This window comes from Vitis vinifera, chromosome 8 (assembly GCF_030704535.1).
Source record: "Vitis vinifera cultivar Pinot Noir 40024 chromosome 8, ASM3070453v1".
NCBI lineage: Eukaryota > Viridiplantae > Streptophyta > Magnoliopsida > Vitales > Vitaceae > Vitis > Vitis vinifera.
This window is the reverse complement of record NC_081812.1, coordinates 18,306,279-18,329,352: the sequence shown is the minus strand read 5'-3', so window position 1 is coordinate 18,329,352 and position 23,074 is coordinate 18,306,279. Positions and strand designations below refer to the sequence as shown.

General features: G+C 32.3%; 3 protein-coding genes across 3 annotated transcripts; 1 reads left to right on the top strand and 2 right to left on the bottom strand.

Annotated features, from left to right (window-relative positions):
- Positions 1-6,022: 6,022 nt before the first annotated feature.
- On the top strand, positions 6,023-6,729 carry LOC100252898 (auxin-responsive protein SAUR15). Its single transcript, XM_002282250.4, has one exon. The coding sequence runs from the start codon at positions 6,163-6,165 to the stop codon at positions 6,538-6,540; it is 378 nt and encodes a 125-aa protein (XP_002282286.1). The 5' UTR covers positions 6,023-6,162; the 3' UTR covers positions 6,541-6,729.
- A 1,414-nt stretch (positions 6,730-8,143) lies between these two features.
- LOC100257880 (uncharacterized) lies at positions 8,144-11,782 on the bottom strand. The gene is made up of 3 exons (XM_002276364.4): positions 10,859-11,782; positions 10,248-10,416; positions 8,144-8,740 (listed from the first exon to the last, which is right to left on the bottom strand). The coding sequence occupies exons 1-3, from the start codon at positions 11,627-11,629 to the stop codon at positions 8,283-8,285; spliced, it is 1,398 nt and encodes a 465-aa protein (XP_002276400.1). The 5' UTR covers positions 11,630-11,782; the 3' UTR covers positions 8,144-8,282.
- Positions 11,783-16,100: 4,318 nt separating this feature from the next.
- LOC100263016 (uncharacterized) lies at positions 16,101-20,654 on the bottom strand. The gene is made up of 3 exons (XM_002276340.3): positions 19,491-20,654; positions 16,944-17,112; positions 16,101-16,868 (listed from the first exon to the last, which is right to left on the bottom strand). Exons 1-3 carry the CDS (start codon positions 20,280-20,282, stop codon positions 16,396-16,398), a joined length of 1,434 nt encoding a protein of 477 aa, XP_002276376.1. The 5' UTR covers positions 20,283-20,654; the 3' UTR covers positions 16,101-16,395.
- Between the last annotated feature and the right edge of the window lie 2,420 nt (positions 20,655-23,074).

Here is a 23,074-nt window from a genome sequence, read left to right as displayed (position 1 = left end):
TGTCCACGTAGGAGTGTTTAACCATATTTCCAAAAAAAATTTCCCCAAGTATAATTATTGGAGAAAGTATTGGAATTTCCAGACGGGAATTAAATAAAGTGCGTGAATGATAAGAAAAATAAATGAATGACTCATAATTTATTATAATATTTCACAAATGGTAGCCTTGTAGGCCTTTGTACACTTAGTACATTTTCCTCATACAGTTAATATAATACGATTATATAGTAGTGCAATAAATGAATAAATAGTTTTTTTTTTCATATAAAAAAAATAGTACTAAACAAGGTTTTCAATTTTCATTTTAAAAAATAGTTTTCATTTTTTAATTAAACGTATTCTCAAAAAGAGACAATATAGAAAATAAAAATTATTTTTAAAAATAAAAAAATAAAAAATAAAAACTAGAAAAATATTTTAAAACCAAACTCAAATATAATCTATATAATTTTTAGTTACTTGTTTTCATCTAAAATAAGTAAATATACCTTTCAATTATTTTATATAAGAAAAATTCAATATCTACCATGTATTGATATAATTCACTTCTAAAATTAGGTCATATGAAAACATTTTAATTGAGCACTTAAAATAAAAACTCTTCATCCATCCTCTTTATTTCTTTTTCTTTTTCTTATTTTAATAAATTTTCAATTAATTCAAATCATTAAAAAAAATCCTTAATAAATAAATTTGTAACATTTCATATAACTTATTACTAAAAGTCATGTTAAAAAAGTTATTAAAATAAGGAAGGAAGAAGATTAAAAAAAAATTTAACTTTTTATTTTATAATAGTAAAAAAAACTTTAAAATACTTTATAGTATAAAAAAATTAAAATAGTGAATATATTTATTTTAAATGGTATTTTAATCATTAAATTATTTACTTATAAAATGTAAAAGATAAAAATAAATGTAAAAGATAATTTTTATTTATTTAAATTAATATTTTTTTAGAAAGTATTTTCCAAAATAGTCTTTGAATCATTAATATAATTTTTGTTTATTTATAATTTAAAAATAAAAAATAATGTTAAATTTTCAATTATTTATAAAATAGTTTAAAAAAATAATGAAAAATCAAAAAATGGTTAAATAAGAAAGAATAGTGGCAAGTAGTAGAATAAAGATAAAAATGAGTCAAGTGGGTATTTTTGTCAATTACTATCTCATATCCTTATCATATGGGTGGTTGAATGACCTTATCTTAATTATGAACTTTATATGGGTTGAAAACACAATTGTCCCAAAAAAATTGAAAAGTAAGAGGAGAGAGACTTTTTGAAGAGATGAGAGAAGGGGGTATGGGTCTCACGTGGGGGGAAGGTATGGGAGGAGAGAGAGTGTGGGGGTAGGTGGTAGAGAAAAAGGAGAGAGGGGAGAGGAGAGAGAAAAAGAAAAAGAAAATATAATAGCAATAATAAATTAAATTAAAAATAAAATAAAACAATATACAAAATAATAAAAACTAATAAATAAATTGTGAGTGGGTCAAAAAACACATGTAATTGGGATTTAAAATATATGGACAAAATTTGGTTCAAAATCAATGTAAAATAAAAATAAGATAAATTTTGGGGTCTAGAGAAACATTTTAAAATTTTAAATAGATTTTTGTTTTATAAAATATCAAAAAACAATTCTTAAAAATTATTTTTGTAACCTTAATTTTTATAGAAAGATATATGAATTTAATTTTTTTCTTATTATTATTTTAAAATTTTATCACACTTATTATTTATATTTTAGTATAAATATATAAAAATATAACTTAATCAATAGAATACAATCTCGTCAATCCGAGTTCAAAAAATGATATTGACTTATACTTCTATTGAATGTCTTTAGATTAGCCCCCGGATTAGGTTAGAGTCGTTAGACTCAAACTAATTATTTATTACTTCTATTAAGCTAAGATTAAACATTAACCCCAACCAACTCACAAGTTGCAATCCTAAACTCTAAGCCAAAACATACGTAGATTGAATTCAATGGTTGACCCCAGCAGTTATTCCACTTAAAGATTGGGGAAACGTCAATGGTTCACCGGATTCTTACTTCCAAAGGTCAAATAAAAATCCAAAGCAATCAGCTGTTGCATCACTCTCAGTCTCACACGTTGAACTTCACATTGCTTAATAAATTTTTCACCTACTCTTCCTCCATTTTTTTTTTCAAAAATTATAAATTCGATGAGAAAATTATTTTCTATTTTTTATTATCAATAATTAATAATAAATAATAAAATATTTTTAGATAATATATTTTAGTTGTTTTTATTTTTTTATAACTGATTTAAAAAATAATTATAAAAACATAGTTAAAAATAAAGATATAAGATAAAAAATTATTTTAAAACATGTTTAAAAATAATTAAAATTTTCAAATAATTTTTTATTTTATAAAATATTATATAATAATGATCAAAAACTATTTTAAAAAACACTTTTTCATAATTGTGTTTAAAGATAATTATTAAATGACCTTAGTTAACAAAAATACATGTTTTTTTTTTGCCTTTTTGCTTTTCATAGTGTTGAAAGCAAACTTGCAATACCCTATAATAATCATAGCGATATTATAAAAAACATGTAATTCATCATGACTTCACATATATATTTAGATTTTATTACTTATTTTGTATTATAATTTCATTTATTTGTAGCTTGTATCGATTGTTTATACCTTATTTTAATAATTTAGATTTTTTCTTATATTTTTTGAAGGATGAAAATTTAGAAGCACTATTTACATTAGTGTTTTCCTTTAGGTTATGTGTTGATTCTAAAAAGTTTGAGGAAAAATAAAAATTTAAAAAAAAACACACAAAGAAGGAAAATAAAATAAATTTAAAATTAATAAATTATTTTTGTATTTTATTTTAAACTTATTTCACTTTCAAGGGTGAATTATTATTATTTTTTTCTGTTTTATTAAAGATAATAAACATTTGAAATACCAAAATAATTATTCAAGATTCATTGAGTAAGTAACCTACTTCTCTAGGGTAAAACATCTCAGAGATGGAAAATCACCTCTTAAAATCATGGTTAATTATCACTATAAAGGTTTACAGAAAGAAAGACTGAAGAGGCTGCAAGCCTGCAACACATGGATCACAAGTTCCACCATGATCCAAAACAAAGAAGGCCTGGCCCACCGCCCACCAATCCTTGAAGGGAAGCCACGACTTAGTTCCAGGCTGCCGGCGAGAATGAAAGGCGACGGAGAGGCCTAACGGCGATGGCCTCGTGCAAAGCCTTGGTTTAAATTGTTTTCAATTAATATTATATTTGGTAATGTCCACAAAACACACTGGTCAGTCAAACTTCAAAGGTAGAAACGGTGGCCAATCCGATCTGAGTTTCAGCCAATGATATTTCTCAAATTTGAACAGCCGAAATCACAATGACTGGGTCATTGGGAAACCATAATTCAACTTCAAAATTTGGACCAATAACGTAGAAACTCTCTCAAGTCTAAATAAAGCAAGACGATGGAGACAAAAAAAAAGTGCATTTAATTTTAAAAGTTTTATTAAACATATGATTACCTAAATCAGTAGAGCAGACCCTTTCTTCAACTAAGTTAGTCCTTTGCTTTCTCTTAAAATAAAATAAAATAAAATAATCAAATAATATAAATTATTATTATTATTACTATAAAACATTAAATTTTGTGTGTGTTCAAACATTTCGATGTTATTTGGGTTCCAATTTCTAACACGGGAAAGACGAAAAGATATGAAGTCGGTGAGAGGAAATGGGGCATTAATCCAAAAGGATGTTCCTATGTCCATTCCATCCCAAGTCGTGTGGCAATTCTCCCATGTCATGGTGTCAATCACTATTATTAGGCACAAAGCCAGAATTTTTAATAAAAGTCTGGTAGTTTAAAAAATACAATAATTTTAAAAAATGATTCGTAAACTATTATAGAAAAAAATATTTTTAAATCTCCCATGTTTTTTATCTTAAATTTTAAGGGGCGTAGCATGGTATTATTAATTAAAAAAATATATATATATATTTATATATATAATATTTATATAATAATATAATTATTATAAGTATATGTATTATAAAATTAATTAATTTTAATTATTAAATTTAATATATAAAGATGATTATAATTATTGAAATGTTTGTTAATAATAATATTTATAAAAGTATAAATTATATTTAATATTTGACATTTAAAAATACTATTCTACGTTAAGTTAGATTTGTTTACGAATTATTATTATAAAACATTAAATTATGTCTGTGTTCAAACATTTCCCAGTCATTTGGGTTCCAATTTCTAGCACGGCAAAGACGAAGAGATATAAAGTCAGTGACAGGAAAGGGGGCATTAATCTAGAAGGACGTTCCTATGTCCATTCCATCCCACGTCGTGTGACAATTCTTCCTTCTCAGTGTCAACGGCTCGTATTAGGCACAAAACCACGGGCCATGGTTCCACCTCATTGTCCTGTACTGACTTTGTGTGAATGAGGGCATCAACTACCATGTCAACCATTCCCCCGTCTTCTTCCCCTCTCTCTCTTTCTGAAAAACTATCTTGAATTTCCAAAAAGCTTCCGTGAATGTGGGTACTTTCCTTTGTACCCATTGTTTTGGACGGTTCCACCACCTAAGCTTTGTCCTCTCTCTCTCTCACATGGACACCATCCATCATCCACAGTGCCGACATTTTCTTTTTATTTTTTAGTTTTTGGGTTCCCTCTTTGCTGGGTTTCTTACACGCACGTCATGTAATGTGCCACGGCGTCTGACTTTCTTCAATATATAATCCATATGATTCAAGAATATAAAGATATGAGGATATATATGATCCATTGGTGTGCAGTGCGTGTGCTGATAAATAGCCTCCCACTTACTTCATTGTTGCCCACCATGGTCAATCTTCCACCCATGTACTTGCCCACCTTAGTCAACCCCTCCATCGTTGGGACCTAGCCCTCTGTCGCTTTTCCTGAGAGGTCGGCATTCCCGGATTCTCTCTTTCTTGGAGTGCCTGCCCATTAAAATATGGGTATTTGATTCCAAAGTGGAGGGATAGTACCAAACCATCTATGTATATATATAAACATAGTGAGTGTATTTTTTGGTTAATGATTGGACTGAGATTCCACTTGTTGAGAGACAAGGATGGGACTGTTGTGGTTGTTATGCACTCCAAACAAATAATAAAGCCAATGCCAAGGTGCTGAAAAAAACCAAGTCTCCCGTTTTGTCTCTGAGTTGAAATGAGCATAAGGCCCCCATTCACTAATCACTATGAGAGGTTGGTAGATCTCGAATTCAGCTCTAGCCTCTAGCTAAGCATGAGTCTGACAGGACTCCAACTCTACTCTACGAATCTTTTATTATTTATTCATTTATTCTTTCACAAACCACTCTACAAAAAATTGATGACAATTTAAAGAATTTTTTTTAGGCTTTTAAGTTTCTAGCTCTGACACCCCTTCACTGTTTTGAATATTCCAGCATAATTTAAGTAAATAACACAAGTTGATATTAACAATCTAAGCCTGCACTTGAAAAGTGGCATTGGATTAAGATAATTAAGTGGGTTGGATATGTGTGGTTGATAGGAAGAGCACATGAATAAGCTTGTGAAAGAAACTCCCTGGGCAGCAACTAAAAAAGGGTCCATCTAACCACCGTACGACATCCTTTTGGATTACTGGCATGCTAATCTTATAGATGGAGCACCAAAATGTATGAACCTTATTCACCAAACACCAATGAAAAGAAAGTGGAAAGGCCAGCATCGATTCATGATACTGTGCCAATCCATGATAGGTCTCCTTATTTAAATAATTTTAACTAAAATTGCTCCAAACTGTTGAAAAGTCAAAGTAATGAAGCCTAATGATTTTAGAGGACGAACAAAATCAACCACAATTTACAAATCATAGATTCTTAATGATTTTAAAAGTCAAAAGATGTCCCATTTTGAGACATTCCCTTCAAGCCCCTAACCACAATACAAATCCTCCCCCACCCACCCTTTTCCCCCTTAAGCAATACACCCCCTTTACAGTTTACATCCTCTTCCTTTCTATCTCCCTCCATCCCTTCATTTTTATCCTGTCTCACTCTCCTGACTCCTCCTCCTCCTCTGCTTTCTGGTCTCTCAAGCCTTTTGAAAATGCTGGGGAAGAAGATGGGGTCCGTGAAGAAACTAGTGAAGAAGGTGAAGGTTATAGGAGGAGGCGATCGGGAGCCGTCGCACCATGAATGTTTGCTGAGGGACTATGAAGAAGGATCTCCCTCAGGCACCACCCCGACTGGGTCTTTTGCGGTCTACGTGGGCGAAGAGAGGCAGAGATTCGTGGTGCCCACCAGCTTCCTTTCCCACCCTCTCTTCAAAATGCTGCTGGAGAAGGCCTACAACGAGTTCGGATTCGATCAGAGGAATGGGCTGGTGGTCCCCTGCAGTGTGTCGACTTTCCAAGAGGTCGTGAATGCTGTGGAATGCTGCAATGGCAAGTTTGATTTTGGGAATCTGGTCGAGGAGTTTGTTTAGACCACCATTTAGGAATTAGCTCTTTTCTCTGGTATGCAGATTTGTCCTGCAAGTCGGCAACATGTATTATACACATACCTTATACTCAGCTCACCAAAATGGTTCTTAGGCTGATTTTGATCCTCAATTTTCTAGTTAGGTTGAATTGATAGACAACTTCAATTTTGGGTTCAATTCGCCTTCTTTTTTCATTGACACTGGCACAGTAAATGATAATTTTTCTCTCCTTTTTCTTTCTTCTTCTACAAGAATGCAGAAATGCCTAAAATCGGCAACTTCAATCATTAAATGACTTGAAAATTTATCCGGAGCCACGCATTGATTAATGTAATAATGGGCATTTATTAATCTCTTTTTTCCTGTATCTATTACCTGATTGCTGCATATAGTTTTCAGAAAGTCGATTCAGAATTTAATATGATTTTCAAAACAAATGTCCCTTCGAACCACAGCCTTCCAATGAAACTTGGGTTGATCTACGACTCTTAAGGTGATTAAAGGACGTTATCTTATGCAAAAAGGCTAAGTACGCAAGAGTCAGGCTGACGGAGAGATCCACATTTCATTTAGAACTTATCTCTCAGATAGTCAGATTCTATCATCCTGAGAAAATCAACCCCAGCAAGCTATTTTTCTCCTAAAGCGTAATGAATTATTGGGCATGGAGATTGAAGAAGAATGTTGGCTTGACCAATGAATGAAATTCAGGTGTGTAAAGGGAGCTCCGGTCGAATAACTATTATTAGTGCTAAGGTCTGAGTCAAGTAGTTTCAAATTGTAGGCGCGCCTCAATTATGGTCTGCCACCAGGTAGGCCCAGTCCGTGTCAATGCCAGAAGCGGTCTCTCGTTCTTGGGAGTGCTCTAGCTTTTTAAAATCAAACATTCAAGCTGGGGCATTCAGACTGAGAACCCGATAGTATCTAATCAGAAACTGGGGTTTCAAAATGTATATACACCCATTATCAGAAATTTGTATTTTTGCCAATTTTGTTCCGTTCTTGTATACAAATTAGACATAGAGAGAATGAAAAATATTCCTCATTTTCAAATCACTAACCATTTCTCATGTGATGATGAAGGAGTTCAATTCTAAATCTCTAATACATTTTGTCAACTACTTAACCCATCTGGTGGTGAGATTGAATCCCAAGTACGCAGTTACACATTCTTGACATTTCATGGGGTAAGTAATTGACACTTGCAAGAATCAGAATGATTCCAATTATTGAGCAGAAGACTAAATGAGGTTAAGAAAGAGTAATCCCAATGCTTGACGCACAATCAAGCCTTGCTGTTATGGGGTTGTTGTGAGTCGTGACACGTCTTTTAGTACAAGACTGCCTTTCCTTGGATTGTACTCCATGTGCCAGAAAGCAGTTGAGACTTAGAAGCCATAACCGCTGATTGGGCCATTTCTGGGCCCTAATTACTGTATTGTGCTCTGTAGTATGTTGCCGAAAGGCAAGCTTTTGTTTAGTTTTTCAAAAAATAAAAAATAAAATGATCACATGTCTTATCATTTGATGTTTTATGTTTATTTCTTCCTTTCTAGCCCGTTAATTAATATTGTATGGGAGGAACTAGGAAGAGAGAAACAGAGAATGATGAAGGGTTGGCCCATGAGAGAGCACCTACGTTATCCTTTATTCCAAGTTCCAATCATCATAAGGAGTCGGCCCACAATGAAACAGCCTAAACCCAAGAGGCCTCTAAGCTGCTCTAGTCCAGTTCTCAACATCCCTCACTCGCCAGTGGCACAACCATCCACAAGGACCCTCTTCATGGCATCAACCAGTTCCAGCATCTGCTCCCTGGAATGCAGCGGGGAGGGGTATACACAGGCACAATCCAACTGCCCATCTCGTATGGTGTGGAACAAAGCAATGGAGGGTCCAACGCCGTGAGCCGAACCGCATCCCACGTAGTCCTTCACCCCCATCTCCTGATACAGTTGGTTGGACTCGTCCATCACACAGTCCTCGAACACCGAGACTAATGAAGTTCTGAGCGACCCTGATGGAGTCAAGCCGGGGTTCTCAATGGCTCTACACATGAGGAAATTGAGGTCAGCCATGTCCGAGAAGTGCTTGTTGTAGTTCTTATCATTTGCATAGGACCCGTAGGTTCTCCTGGCTAGCTCCCAGAGTGTTTCGCTCCCGTTCACGTCGTGGGTATTCAGTATGGCAGAATGGTAAAATCCTGCATCACATTTTGGTTTCAGCATGGAAATTTTTGTAAAAAGAAATTATTTTCTTCAATTTATTATATAAATTATGAAATAAAATTAAAATTATATATATATATATATATATATTTAATTTATACACATATTAGATTTATTTAATATTTATAAAAATATTGAATAATTTTCTTCTAAACCCACCCAAGCCAATTTTATTCAATACTAAAACCTAAAGTTTTAAGAATATTAAGAGTGTTTGATAGTAATTTTAGAAAATATTTATAACATTTTTAATATTTGAAGGATAAAAATCTTCAAATGTTAGAAATATTAGAAATACTTCATAAAATTACTGTAAAATGCACAATGTGTTTGATGGTAACATTAAAAAACATTTTCAGTCTTTTTAACACTTAAATAATAAAAAAATTCAAATATTATGAAGGTTAAAAATGTTTCTATAATCACTACTAAATGGGCTCTAAGAGTGCATTTGATAGTAATTTTATAAAGTGATTTTAACTTAAAAGATAAAAAATTACAAATATTAAAACTATTAGAAATACTTCATAAAATCACTATCAAAAGCACATATAGGAGTTGAAATTCTACTATCAAAACCCAAATCTATGATTTGCCTTTTTTAACTTAAGTTTTAAAGTAAAGATTTAGCTTATTTGATAATTATTTTCTAAAATAATTTTAAAAAATAGTTTTTGAAAACTATTTTATAATATTTTGTAATATTTTTATCTTGTTTTTAAAATTTTTTAAATAATTTTTATATCTAAAACTTTATTTTAAATTATTATACATATTGGTATAATTATTTTTTTAAACACCTCTTAAAAAAACAATTAAAAGATGGTTTCACCTTATTTTTTATTCTTAAAAATAAAAAATAAAAAATAGTTTTCTAATTACCAAATATATTTTTTATTTTTTTTAAACAAAAAAATATTCTCGAAAACAGTTTTCCAACAAACTCTTAAAAAATTTTAATATCACCTTTAATGAACATTTTTGTTTTAATGGAGAAAGTAGGTTTCAATTTTTATATTACACTTTTGTTTCCTATTTTTAAAATAATTAACTTTTAAATTAAAATAAACAGAAAATAATAGTTTATTTTATAGATGTTTTAATATTATATATATATATATATATATATATATAAAATCAACATTCAAAGGTGTATTTTCATCCAAAAATTTGAAGGAATAAAAAAAACCATTTAAAGGTAATTAGAATTAAGGAAATATGTCTATTCAACATTTGCCTCTACTTAGATTTAAATCAGATCCACCTAAAGTTGACATGGCTAAAGACCAGTCACCAGAGCCATATTGGATTATTGGACAGTAGACAATTTCTACTTTGAAGTGATTATATGCCCAAATATGCCTTTTCAAATGCTTCTCCAAAATTATCGGTGCTTGTTCACGGACAAAAATTCATGATTGTGAATAGATAAAATGAATATGTTTAAACAAAATGGAGATAATATCATGAATTAGGGCTTACCGATATGATCGCTGGGAAGAACGGGGTCAAGAATAGAACGGCAATCGATGAGAGTTACAACACCATATTTGGCCCACCGTCCATCAGGAAGATGGTTGGATGCATGTGCGGCAATCAATGCAGCGGCTGCCAGGGCCCCACACAGCTTAATCTCTCTGGACTCACAGGCCTGCAAAACCCAAGTCATAATCCTTCTCCCCCACCCTCATGAAAACTACGGGGTCTGCATATTCCCATTTAAAGGCATATCCACAGTTTTTATTTTATTTTATTTTCTTAATTCAAACGTGAAGAATTTAAAGTTGAATTGTTTCGATGACCCCTAGCTTTGAATTTTGTAGTGCACGATAAAGACAATTGAGTTACTCAGAAAGCTGTGCATCAATTGTAGGATTGTCTACATGGGCCCATTTCCTCGTGGGTTGCTTACGCTATATCTAACTTTCGACGAGGGAAAGGCTGAATCCTTCGGGCCACAGCATCCCTACGCGAGTGGGAAGCCGTGGCAAACGATGAGCGAGGAGTATTCTTCTCAAATGTGATGGGGGTAAAAAAAATTCAGAATAATAATTAGGAAAAACAATAATGGAAATACGTTGAAGTTGACTTACAGCAGTAATGAGAGCAGTATGATCCGCAGGGAGATGCAATCTCACCACTTCCGACGATCTCGGCGAGTTAGCGTCTATGAAATTCAAATTAGAGAGCCTAAATGAATTGAGAGAGTAGCCAAGCATGTTCACTCCACGCGCCCAGAATGGCTTGTTGGCTTTCCCATTGGGGATCATATCCTCAATTCCCAAGCTCAGCTCCGTTTCCTTCTCCAATTCCTTCTCCCTCCCTCCTCCCATTAATGCCAGCAATTTCCTAAGCAAAGCCACCGCCGAGGTGCGGTCGCAGGCCGCCGTGTGAAGACGGAGCGTCACCACCCACTCATCGTTGCTTAGAGTGTAGACGCTCGCAAAGAAGAGGTCGGTTTCGGTGTTGGATGAAGGGTCGGGATTGTGCCAAGTGTTGAGGTTCAGCTGGTGCTCGAAGATGCGGTGGAATGGGGAAACGGAGTCGGTTTCTGGATCCGGGAGAGTTTGGAGGATGCCAAAGGTTGAAGAGAGATCGAAAGTTTCGAGTTGGAGGTAAGGATTTTGGGTTGTGAAGAAGGAGAAGGCGTTGGTTTTTGGGTCGAAGTGAAGCTTGGAGCGGAGGATCGGGTAGGCATTTTGGAGCTTGTGGAGGGCGGCTTGGAGGAGGGAAAAATCAGGGGCTTTTGAGAGGAGGATAGCTAGAGCGGTTATGCCGGTGCCGCCAGGCACGGCTTTGCACCAACTATACTCGGTGCCACCGGCGGCTCGACCCTTGAGTTGGGTGGTTTCTGGGTCGGCCATGAGTGTGAGTGAGATGCTGAGCGAGATTGATATTGGAGAGAACTGCCTTGGCGTAAGGGCCACCACTAGGATGAGATAAACAAGCCTAATAATAAATCCAATCTAGATTGGGATTGGACGAAAGGGGCGAACATAATTTTGGATTTTCCTTTTGCAACATCCGGGTTTTTGTGACACGTCAAATTTATAAATTAAAATCAAAATACATATGTTGCCAATCCTCAATCCACGGGGTGAAGTTTTGGAAGGGAATGCCAGTTTTACTGGAAATTTTTTTAATGGTTTTGTTAAAAAAAAATTGAAAATAATATATAAATTTAAAAAAAATTATAAAATTAAACTTTAATTACAAAATAACTTATTCTTAAAAAATTAAATTAACATCTAAATGACATTTTCCAAGTAATACAAAGAACTTTCATAATATTTCAATGAGTCTATGTATGATATTTTTTTATGCTAGATTAGATGATTTAATAGATATGTTACTTGTTATGAATTACCAACAAGTTATTGCATCATTAATATCTTCATGATTATATAGTCTTACAATTCTCGGGTCTATTACCATTTAAAACTGTTAACCAAACTTTTATAAACTTTATATGAAAATAATTATTTTTAAAAACAATTTTGAATGCATAAAACAAAATAAATATAATTACCCAAAACCATTGGATCCCTGTTTGCTCCTCTCTTCTTTTCTTCTAGATTTTTTTTTAATTGTTTTTTACCTTATCTCATTATTATTTATTTCCTTTTATATTTATTATTTTTTTATTTCATGATGTTTAAAACTTATGATTTTAATTTAAAGTAATGAAAATATTACAATTTTAAATAAATTCTTGATTTTAAAGTGAGCTTTTTTTATTTAAAAATGAATTTTAAATTTTTTAAATTAAAATTAAAATTATGATTTTAATTTTAATTTCTAATTTGAAACTAATTTTATGATTTTCAAATAAAATTTAAATTTGTAAAGAATATATAAATTATTATTTTTATTTTATGATTATTTTAAATTTAAATAATTTATAAATTGTATATTTATGATGTCACAAGTTTAACCACTGACCAGTGAACCGTAAATCTATTATTTTTTCGGTTCAATGACTGATCAGATTCTGAAAACATTGCTTTCCTTTCTTTGTCTTCTTATTGGTTGTCAACTTTTTGGTGGTAGCACAACTCTACAACGAATGTCTTCCATAATGCGATACATAACTCAAGTGGATCTAGTTGAAGAATATGATATAAAACTCTCATTAATTCATGATATAATATATTATTTTTCATCGTAATATCTTTACCTTCACTTCCTTTAAAGTGGTATGTGTTATCATCTTGTACCCAATTCCCCTTATACAAAAGCATTATTCTTACTTCATCAATAATTGCAAAAATAAATATTTTAAACTATCATGTTAAAAATGAAATAAAAAAATGATAATATAAAATAAAATAAAAATTGTTGATTGTTTACATTTTTTTTTTCATTTTTTCATGACTAAGAATGAAGAATAAATAAAACAATTGTGAGAACTTAGGCTTGTTCTCTGCAGGAAAGCAAAGAGGAGTAATTGGTGACCAAATAAAAAAATAAAAACTTAATCTACTATGAAAAAAGAAGGAAAGGGAAAGTTATCTTGAAGGAAAAAAATGATGGGTGTTTTTGTCTCAATCAGGTTAATTTTTTTGCCTTTTTCAGGGGTGAGTTATATTTACAAATATGGGGGTTATTTTGACCCATATAACCAAATAACCCTAATAGTAATAATGACAAATGTTAAGTTAATAAATAAAATATAATTTAATTAATAAAATAAAATGTAGTTTAATTAAATTAGTAATGTACTCTTAAAAATAAAATTGAGAAAAAAGTTTTGTATAAATTTAAAATTTATTAATTTTACTTATATAAGGAATAGATTAATTAAATTATCGTTGGTACTTCGAAATATTAATATTAATACATAATTTTTTTAGAATTGTCAAACTTATGATTTTAAATAAATAAATAGTTAATAGTAATAGTTCTTTTCACTATGATAGGTGAGAAGTTGTTTGTTCATGATTAAATTCTTCAAGTTTTTTGAGTGTTTCTTTAAAGTGAATGAAATTAATGTAGATTGCGCAGAAGAAAATAATTTTCTTTTTATATTTTAGTTTAAAATGTGTAAAATGTTTTTTTGTTTTTATGCATTGATTAAATATATTTTGTATGGAAATTATATTGCAATATTTTTTTATTTATAACAAAAAAAAATGGAGATATTATATTTTCGTTTGACTTTAATTTGTTTGATGATAGTTAATAAAATATAATAGTGGACCTTTGGTCTTAGTCAATAGAATATGATAGTTAGGTTTTTTTTTTTTTTTTTATCATTGCCAAAAGAATATAAGAGTTGACATTTACATTTTATGATAGAGAATGTAATTAATTTGGACCCTACCCCTCTAAGGGTTTAGTTAGAGATTATTAGAATTAGTAATGTTTGATTAAGGGAAAAATTTGAAGCTAGCCAACCATTTATAAAGTTCTACCTAATTAGACACCGTTTATTATTTGATAACCATAGTAACAATATTTTAAATGTACTTGAATTGAATTTGATATGGAATTATTTTGACATAAATATGAAAATGTTTAGTTGAAAAGTTTTAGATGTATTAACATGTTTGAATTTAAAAGTTTATATGAAAAAAAATATACAGTAAATCCCCTATTTGCAATCTTAATCGAAAATATTTGATATATGAAACTATATTAATATTCTTTATTGGACTATGAGTTCGCTCCCTTTTATTGACAATTTTCCAAGTACTTTCAATTCGAGCAAAAGGTGATGGCTAGGTTGGGAATTTGGCATTATTAGTACTTTTGGTTTATTATTTTATTTTTTATATTATTTAAAAGTTATAATTTACCGCATGTTGAACTTGTTAAGTTTGAAGTTGTTTGGATAACAATCAAACATTGTTTAAAAGTTAAAATTTAATGACTATTTGATTTGTTAAGTTTCAATTTTTTTTGTATAATAACGCTTTAGTCGACATATTAGTCTTAACGTTGAGATTTGAAGGATATTAAATTTTTTTATGTTACTTTGAATAAGAATTTAATAATTGGTAATTTATAATTATAAGATAAATATTTGTATAATTTCCACTTTAAGCTTTCAGGCTCAAAGCATGAAAGAATTGTCACGTCGTTGAAATGGGTCTTGGGACGCGAGCTTCCATACATACGCATAGACGTGGTTGGTTTTATTGAGCAATGATGCTTAAAAGGTTTAATAAGTGTTAAATTAGTTTTGTATAAATTATGAGTTGGGCTTTTAGGATTGGTAGCCCTTATATAAAAATTAATATTAACTAATAATTAGTTGGGTTTGGATAAGCTTATATGTAATAGGTTATTGGGTATTGATAAAAGCATTTAAAATAATAATAATGACAAACATCTTGTAACTCTGTAAATAGTATACAAAATTTTTGGTCAATGGAAACGAGAGTGAAATCTTTCTATTTTTATTTCGCTATTATAAATAAACTGAAATTATTAATTTAAACGGTAAGTAATATTTAGAATAAATTTTAGATGATTGAAAATAAATTGAAAAATTGAATTTGATTATATTGTAGAGATTAAATCGAGGATTAAAATTAATAGTGTGATACATGAATATCATATGTTTCAATCATCAAATCATTGTGGGAAATTAGTTGGATGTGTTGGTGCGCAGATCTCTAATTCAACTAACCGAATGAATGAGCCAACGACACCTTGGGTGACAATGAGCTTTCCGTAATTCCTTCCAAGTTTAATTCATGCACACAAAGGGCAAAAGGGGCAAGTCCAACCACACCTCTGTGATAATCAAATTCGAGGAGAGTGTCGGATGGTAGAAAAAGGTGTGATGAAAGAAAGAAAAAATTGACAAAAAGCTTAGGAGATTGAAAATGATCTCCTTTTATTCGGGAAGGTCAATGATTAATATTCTTTTTCGTATTGTACTAAAATATTTAATGAGATAAGTTTGAATAATGACTTCAACATCTTACACGATCGTAATAAATGCCAAAACTCTTACCGGGCAAACCACTGGCCCGCTATGAGATTTGAAGAAAGGCCCAACGTGAGAAAAGATCTGAAGAAAGGTTTAGGAGATCCAGCCCAGAAAAGAAAACAGGGCCGAAATGGCTTGGAGAGAGGCAGCCGTAAGAGCCCGGCCCAACCCCAAAAAACCTCGAAGAGAGGGCCAGCTGATCAGTGGGGTCCGACGGGCCGGATTCTTGAACGGTTCAATCGTGAGACGATTCGAAAAATGTGATCAAACCGAAAAAAGGATCAGCCGGTGGTTGAACTTATCCGATTTTAAATGTACCAAGGGGGTTAAAATCAGATTATTATTATATTTTATACGAAATAAATACAATTTAAAACATAAAAATGATTGAAAATAACAAATCCAACCTATTCTTCATATCAAATTACAGTATCCGAAGTCGAACATTACTTGAGCATACAATTACTAAAAATAGAGTGATGAGTAAAGTCTGACATCAATAATTTGCCCATAGAAAGTAAAATGTAAGATAAAAAATAAAAGCAGTGTAATTGGAATCAACATATATATGAAATTAATCACGTGCCTACGTGAAACTAGTAGGCACATCCCCACGGGGTGATGATTATTCCATACCTTTAGAAACCTAAACCGGGGCGCGGGCGTTGTGTCCATATCCTCAAAGATCGATCACTCATTGGGCACACGGTTGTGGGCAGCAGCGTCCACGAGAAGACGCTTCATGTTATGAAGCAGCTCTTCCATTTGCTCCCTCGAGTGCAGGGGCGATGGATACACGCATGCGCAGTCCAGCATTCCACCTCTTATGGTGTCGAATATGGCTATTGAAGGGCCGATACCATGAACTGAAGCGCATCCTATGTAGTCTTCAAGCCCCACAATCTCTCTATATATTTCATCATTGGTTTCAAACACGGGGTCCTCGAACACCGTCAAGAAAGAGGTTCTCAAGGACGATGCCGAGGTCAAGCCTGGGTTCTCAATGGCCTTACGCATGAGGAAGTTGAGGTCAGCCATGTCTGAGAAGTGCTTGTTGCAGTTCTTAGAGTTTGCAAAGGCCATATAGCTTCTCCTTGCCAGTTCCCACAGCTTTTCTCCTCCTTTCATTGAAAGTGTATTTAGGACGGCGGAATGGTAAAATCCTGAATATTAATGGCCATTTCAGTCATAAAATCCTAAGTAGTAATATCATCCTAAGTAGTGTTGGAAGCACTTACCAAAATGGTGAGTGGAAAGAGGTGGGTCAAGAATGGGACGACAGTCAGTGAGGGTCACAACTGCATACTTCTCCTTGTGATGATCAGCGGGGCGTTTAGAGGAATGACCAGCAATAAGTGCAGCAGCCACGAGGGCGCCACACAGTTTAATCCCTTTCGCACTGCAACCCTGAAAGATTTTGGAGCATCATCGAAAAAAATCCAGACCACCCATTGACAAATAGTACTCTCTGCCTACTGTAAATTGATATATACGTTGATATCCTCGCAGGTAAAGTGGGACTATGTAGACGATTTTTAATAAATGGGATTCAATCAAGCAGAGTGCGATACGTGCACTACTTGATGATAGACGCACATGGGTCCATCCAAGGACTAGAGTATTAGAGAGTTCATTATTATAATAGATATTTTTTCTATTTTTAAATTATTTTAATTAGTTGTAATTTCCTATTTTTGTATTTTAGGTTTGTGTGGATATATTCATTCTTAATTAATGAAAAAGTTAAGTAATTGTTTCTCAATAATATTTTTTCTACTTTAATATGGTATCAAGAGCCTAATATTTCTGGGCATGTCTTCTTACCTTTTTTTTTTTTCCTTCTCCTCAATGGCTTCTGGTGCATCATTCTCTTCCATAAATAATCGTATCACCATCCAAAACTCTCAAGATCCTCAAGATCCCCTCTTTACAATCAATCTCTTCAATATGACCAAATTGTTATCCACCAATTATCTCATACGGAGCCTTCAAATCCAATATCTTCTTGAAGATTATGGTCTTCATCACTTCATTGATGACACCCATACTCCACCACCACTCACCGTTACCATCACTGGTGTTGCATCCCCTAATCTGACATACACAACCTAGAAGTGTTAGGATTGTCTCATCTTTAGCACTCTCCTTAATGTTATATCTATTTTATTACAATCACTTATTGCCCGAATTACCACTTCCCTTGATGCATGACAAACCTTAGCTAATACATATGCCAAACCATCTCACGGTCATATTAAACAATTGAATAAACAATTACAGCCGTGTATCAAGGGTTCTCTAACTTATTGGATTTATGCATTTGCCACTGTTGTATATTTCATCAATCGTATGCCTACACCCACATTACATCTTTCATCTTCTTTTGACAAACTCTTTGAGTCTCCATCCAACTACACTAAACTTTGGGTGTTCAATTGCTGATATTATCTATGGTTTCGTCCTTATTCTCAACATAAACTTGACTCTTGTTCCATTTTTTGTGTTTTTATTGGTTACTCTTCAATACAAAGTGCCTATATTGTCTATCTTGGTCGTCATCCAATTTCCTTGTATTAACTTACCAACGCTCTTACTAAACCACTTCCACGAAGCCACTTCCGATAATTACAGGTCAAGATTGGCGCCTCCTCCGGAGCTCTATCTTGAGGGGACATATTAGATAATTCATTATAATAGATTTTCTTTTTATTTTTAAATTATTCTAATTAGTTTTAATTTCTTATTTTTGTGTTTTAGGTTTGTGTATATATATTTATTCTTAATTAATGAAAAAATTAAGTTATTGTTTCACAATAATCCTCTCTTTATTTCAACATAGGGACCATGACTAAAGCTTTAGACTTATAAATTATATATATATATATATATATATATATATATGAAGGGTGCGTCCATGTGTGCATACCGACACATTTACAGTCGAAATACCAGGCATAGGCACGAGCATGAGCATGATGATTTCGACATTAAATGCTATTGCTGCGCAACGACCTCCTTTAAGAGTAAAGAGTCATTGGTGGTATGGCCATACACTATGCTAAGAAGTGGGTCGGAACCGGAAAGGAAGGGCGAATTGATGACAAGTTTGGTTGTTTATTTTTTATTCGAATTTTTTAATGCAGAAGACAGCAGTGAACATTAGCTCTCGTGTAAACGAACTAAAGGCTGATCTGAGTGGATCAATTTAACTGAAAAAAAAACCTTCCATATCCTTCATTATTTAATATATTCTCACTTAATAATACAATATTTATAATTCAATCACCTTATCTTATAACATTACAATTAAGAAAATTATTAACTATAAATTAACATTAATCTAAATAAAAATTCCTAAAATTAATATTCTTTTATTGAAATTTATAACTATCTTATATTTAGTTATTTTGTTTTTATTTTTTTTAACATCTCAGCTTTTTACTTTGCTATATATATATATATATATATATATATATATATATATTAGTTTTATTTTTAAAAAAATTTATAGAATAATTATTTTAATTTTATTATCGTCTTTTTGTTATTTCTAAATAAAATTTCGAAACTTAACTTATTTCTAATAATTTTACTTTAATTTTGTTTTTTCAATCGTTATTTTATATTGAGATTTAATAAAATTTTTGTTAATGACCGTCAATAATATGATTGAAAATCAGGATTTATATTAATAAAATAAGATAAGGTGGTAAAGTGATTGACACAAGTGAAATATACTGACAGCAAACAGAATCTACTGGCAGGTAAAATAAATATCCACTTACAGCAAGAAGGCTTTCAGTATCATCTTGGTTCAACTGCAGCCTCACCACCTCCGAAGATCTAGGAGACTTCGCGTCTTTGAATTTCAAATTTGTGAGTTGCAATGAATTCACCGAGTAACTCAGCATGTCCACTCCACGAACCCAGAGAGCCTTCTTCGCTTTCCCACTAGGAATGAAATCCTCGATTCCCAAACTAACTTCCCCATCATCCCTCATCTTCTCCTCTCTCCCTCCGCCTTCTTTCTCTCGTACCACTCCGATCAGTTCCCTCAACAGAGACACAGCCGTGGTGCGGTCACATACTGCCGTGTGAAGCCGCAGCACCACCACCCACTTTGCATCGGGTAGAGTGTAGATGCTGGCAAAGAACACGTCCGTCCCGTCATCGTAAGAGGGAGATTTAAGATTGCACCAAGGGTTTTGGTTCAGCTCGTGTTCGAGTATCAGATGAAATGGAGAGACAGAGTGGGTGTTTGGGCTGGAGACCAGGCTTTGGAGGAGGTGACAGGTTGAAGAGAGGTTGAATGATTTGACTTGGAGGGGAGGGATTGGAGATGTGATGAAGGAGAATGTGTTTGTAGTGGTGCCGTAATGAAGCTTCGAGCCAAGAAGAGCGTGCCTATTTTGGAGTGTGTGGAGTGCACTCTGGAGAAGCGAGGCTTCCGGAGGTTTTGAGAGAAGAAGAGCCACCGTAACTACGCCAGTGCCGCCGAGCACCGCTCGGCACCAACTGTTCTCGGTGCCGCCGACGGCTCTGCCAGGGGGGCTTCCATGAACAGAGTTTTGAGGCATGAGATCCAAAGCAGAGAGATGCGTCAATGAGTGTGTTAAGAGTACTTTTGACTACCTTTCTCTCACACTGATCTGATTTGAATGCGTTGGGGAGGGTTGTTGGCTCTTTTAAACTAATATTTCACCCCTGGAGCAGTAGAAATACGTTCATTAACTGTATCAAACTGTCAACTGCTTCAATAAAATCAAAATAAAGTATATGCTACACCTACTGCACCCACCAGCCCCATAGCCGTCAACCTTACCTCTGCGCAGCATTGGGAAGCTATAAGGTATTAAATGACTTCGCTCTTTCCTTTCCGATACCTGATCCGGGGCTTAATTTCAGCTTCCAACAGTTGATGGGTCGTCTCATTTGCTCCAAATCCCTGAGGTATGAAGAATGAATTAAACAGTTGATCAACTGTGGAAACTTTCTCAGCCATTAAAGGTTTGGTTCGAGAGGGCATGCCACATGTGGGCCGCTTAATGATCGACTGCAATGGCACATGGTGCAAATATTCGACATTTGACTCGTAGATTTTTATGTTTAGGTCTTGCCTTTCTAGTTTCTGCCGACCAAGACTTTTATGGTTCTGTCAACCTAATCAATTCTGCGTTTGGATTTTCAAATTTCCAAACGTCTAAAATTTGAAAAATATTTGGATTTCTATTTGATGGGTATTTATTTCGAAAATAATATTTTTATTATATAACCTATTAAGAAAGAAAAAGAAAAATACTATCAAAAGCATATTTATGATTTACATTTAAGTCATATAAAGGTGTTTTGGATGTTAATATCACTGACAAAAGTACCTTATAATAAGTTAAAATTGTATTTCTTAATTATTTCTAAACGTGTCGTGGCATAAAACTTAATTGTTATTATTTAAATATTTCATTCACTTTAAGATAAATTATTTTCAGGTTATTAAGTTAAAATTTATTATTTATTATTTATTTTGAGTATTAAAATTATTCAATATAATTAATTTAAATTTTATTTTAAATTATCAAATTAACATATTTATCTAATTTTATATGATAAATAAATTAACTAATTTAACTTAATACTTAAAGTTAATAACATTTTGATTTATATAAAAATTATTTCATATTTAATAACTTTTTATAATATTTATTTTACGCCTTAATAATTATGATTTCAACCTTAACTTTAATTTGCAATTATAGAATCGAATGGGTTTGACATGACCATTCATCACCATAGGATGATAAGACTCCTTAACCATACATCACGGAGGAATTTACAAATAAAAAATAAATATTTAAATTCTATTTCCAACACTAATGTGTTGGATTTACAAATAAAAAGGTTGCGGGAATTTAGGTGCTATATTTCCCATTTATGATTAAAACAACATTTCCTAGGAACAAACTAAAGGCCTGTTTGGTTGCTGTTTTTTAAAACTGTTCTGAAAAACAGTTTTTGAGAACAATTTTTAAGAACAGTTTTTGGTGTTTTTTAAAAAAAAATTATGTTTGGGAACTGAATTTTGAAAAACAGTTTTTGTTCTCAAAAACAAAAAAACATGTTTGGTTGAGTTAATAAAAAAAAATTTAGAACAAATAAAATAAAAAACACGTTTGAAAGATTTTTTTTTTTTTCTAATTAATAAAATATTTTCTTCAAGTAATTTTATATTATAAATTTATAAATAATTTTTAGATATATAGTTCATTTAAATTAAAAAAATTATTTATTTTATTAATTTAAAAATAAAAATATTTTTTATATTTTTTTAAAATAAATCAAACATAATAAAATCATTTTTATTAATATTTTTTTATTTAATCTTTAACTTTATTAAAAATTATAGCATTTTCTATTAAATTGAGATAAAATTGTTCTCATGATTTTTTTTTTTTTTTTATCTCTACTAAATATAAAATTCAAAATGCCACCCTTCTCTGATCGGGCATCAAGAAGCCCTTTTCTGAAGTTGCCCTCCAGTCGAGAGAATCCCTAAAAGGCCATATTTTCCTCTGCCACTCTCAATCCTCACAGGTACTAATCTAATCATGTTATTATTATTATTATTTTTTTGCAACCCCCGTTTGATTCCCAAGAAAATCCATCCCCCATTCGATTTTCGGGAAAATTCATCCTCGTTTGATTTCCGAGAAAATCCAAGCAAAAACCCTGCAACCCCCATTTGATTCCCAAGAAAACCCATCCCCCATTCGATTTCCGGGAAAATTCATTCTCGTTTGATTTCCGAGAAAATCCAAGCAAAAACCCCAAGGAAAACCAAAAATCCCTGCGTTTTCTGTATCCGTTTTAGGGGTCTCTTTGCTATTGTGCGATTGGATTTAAATTTCACGAACCTTTGAATCAAAACTGAGAAACAAGAAGAGGCGAGCCACTGTGCTGGAGAAGAGATGAAAACGGGAAGAAAAAAAAAACACGGGAAACAGATTGTTTTTTTTGGTTTAATTTTGTTATGTGAATAGTAAAAAAACGGGGAAAACAAGATTTTGTTGTTCTCTAAATAGTGTCATTTTGAGAACACGGGAAACAACAAAAACAAAAATCACTCTCTCAACCAAACGAGTTTTTGGTGTTTTTTGTTTTCAAGAACAGAAAACAGTTCTTGAAAACACTAAACAAACAGACCCTAATATTTTATTTTATTTCAAAAACCCTACTCAAATATTTTTATATATCATTTCTATTTCCCTTATTTAAAATAAAAAATAAGTCCTATTTTAGGACTAGAAGCGCATATTGGGTTAAAGCCCAACCCAAGCCATTCGGCCCGGTTTGCTAGTCCGGTCCGCTGGGGTTT

Coding starts and splice junctions, on each gene's coding strand:
- LOC100257880 (XM_002276364.4), bottom strand. CDS start 11,629: ATGGCCGACCCAGAAACCACCCAACTCAAGGGTCGAGCCGCCGGTGGC. Junction 10,417..10,858: donor ATACTGCTCTCATTACTGCT/GTAAGTCAACTT, acceptor TGGGTTTTGCAG/GCCTGTGAGTCCAGAGAGAT. Junction 8,741..10,247: donor TCTTCCCAGCGATCATATCG/GTAAGCCCTAAT, acceptor AATGTGATGCAG/GATTTTACCATTCTGCCATA.
- LOC100263016 (XM_002276340.3), bottom strand. CDS start 20,282: ATGCCTCAAAACTCTGTTCATGGAAGCCCCCCTGGCAGAGCCGTCGGC. Junction 17,113..19,490: donor ATACTGAAAGCCTTCTTGCT/GTAAGTGGATAT, acceptor AAAATCTTTCAG/GGTTGCAGTGCGAAAGGGAT. Junction 16,869..16,943: donor TCTTTCCACTCACCATTTTG/GTAAGTGCTTCC, acceptor ATTAATATTCAG/GATTTTACCATTCCGCCGTC.
- LOC100252898 (XM_002282250.4), top strand. CDS start 6,163: ATGCTGGGGAAGAAGATGGGGTCCGTGAAGAAACTAGTGAAGAAGGTG.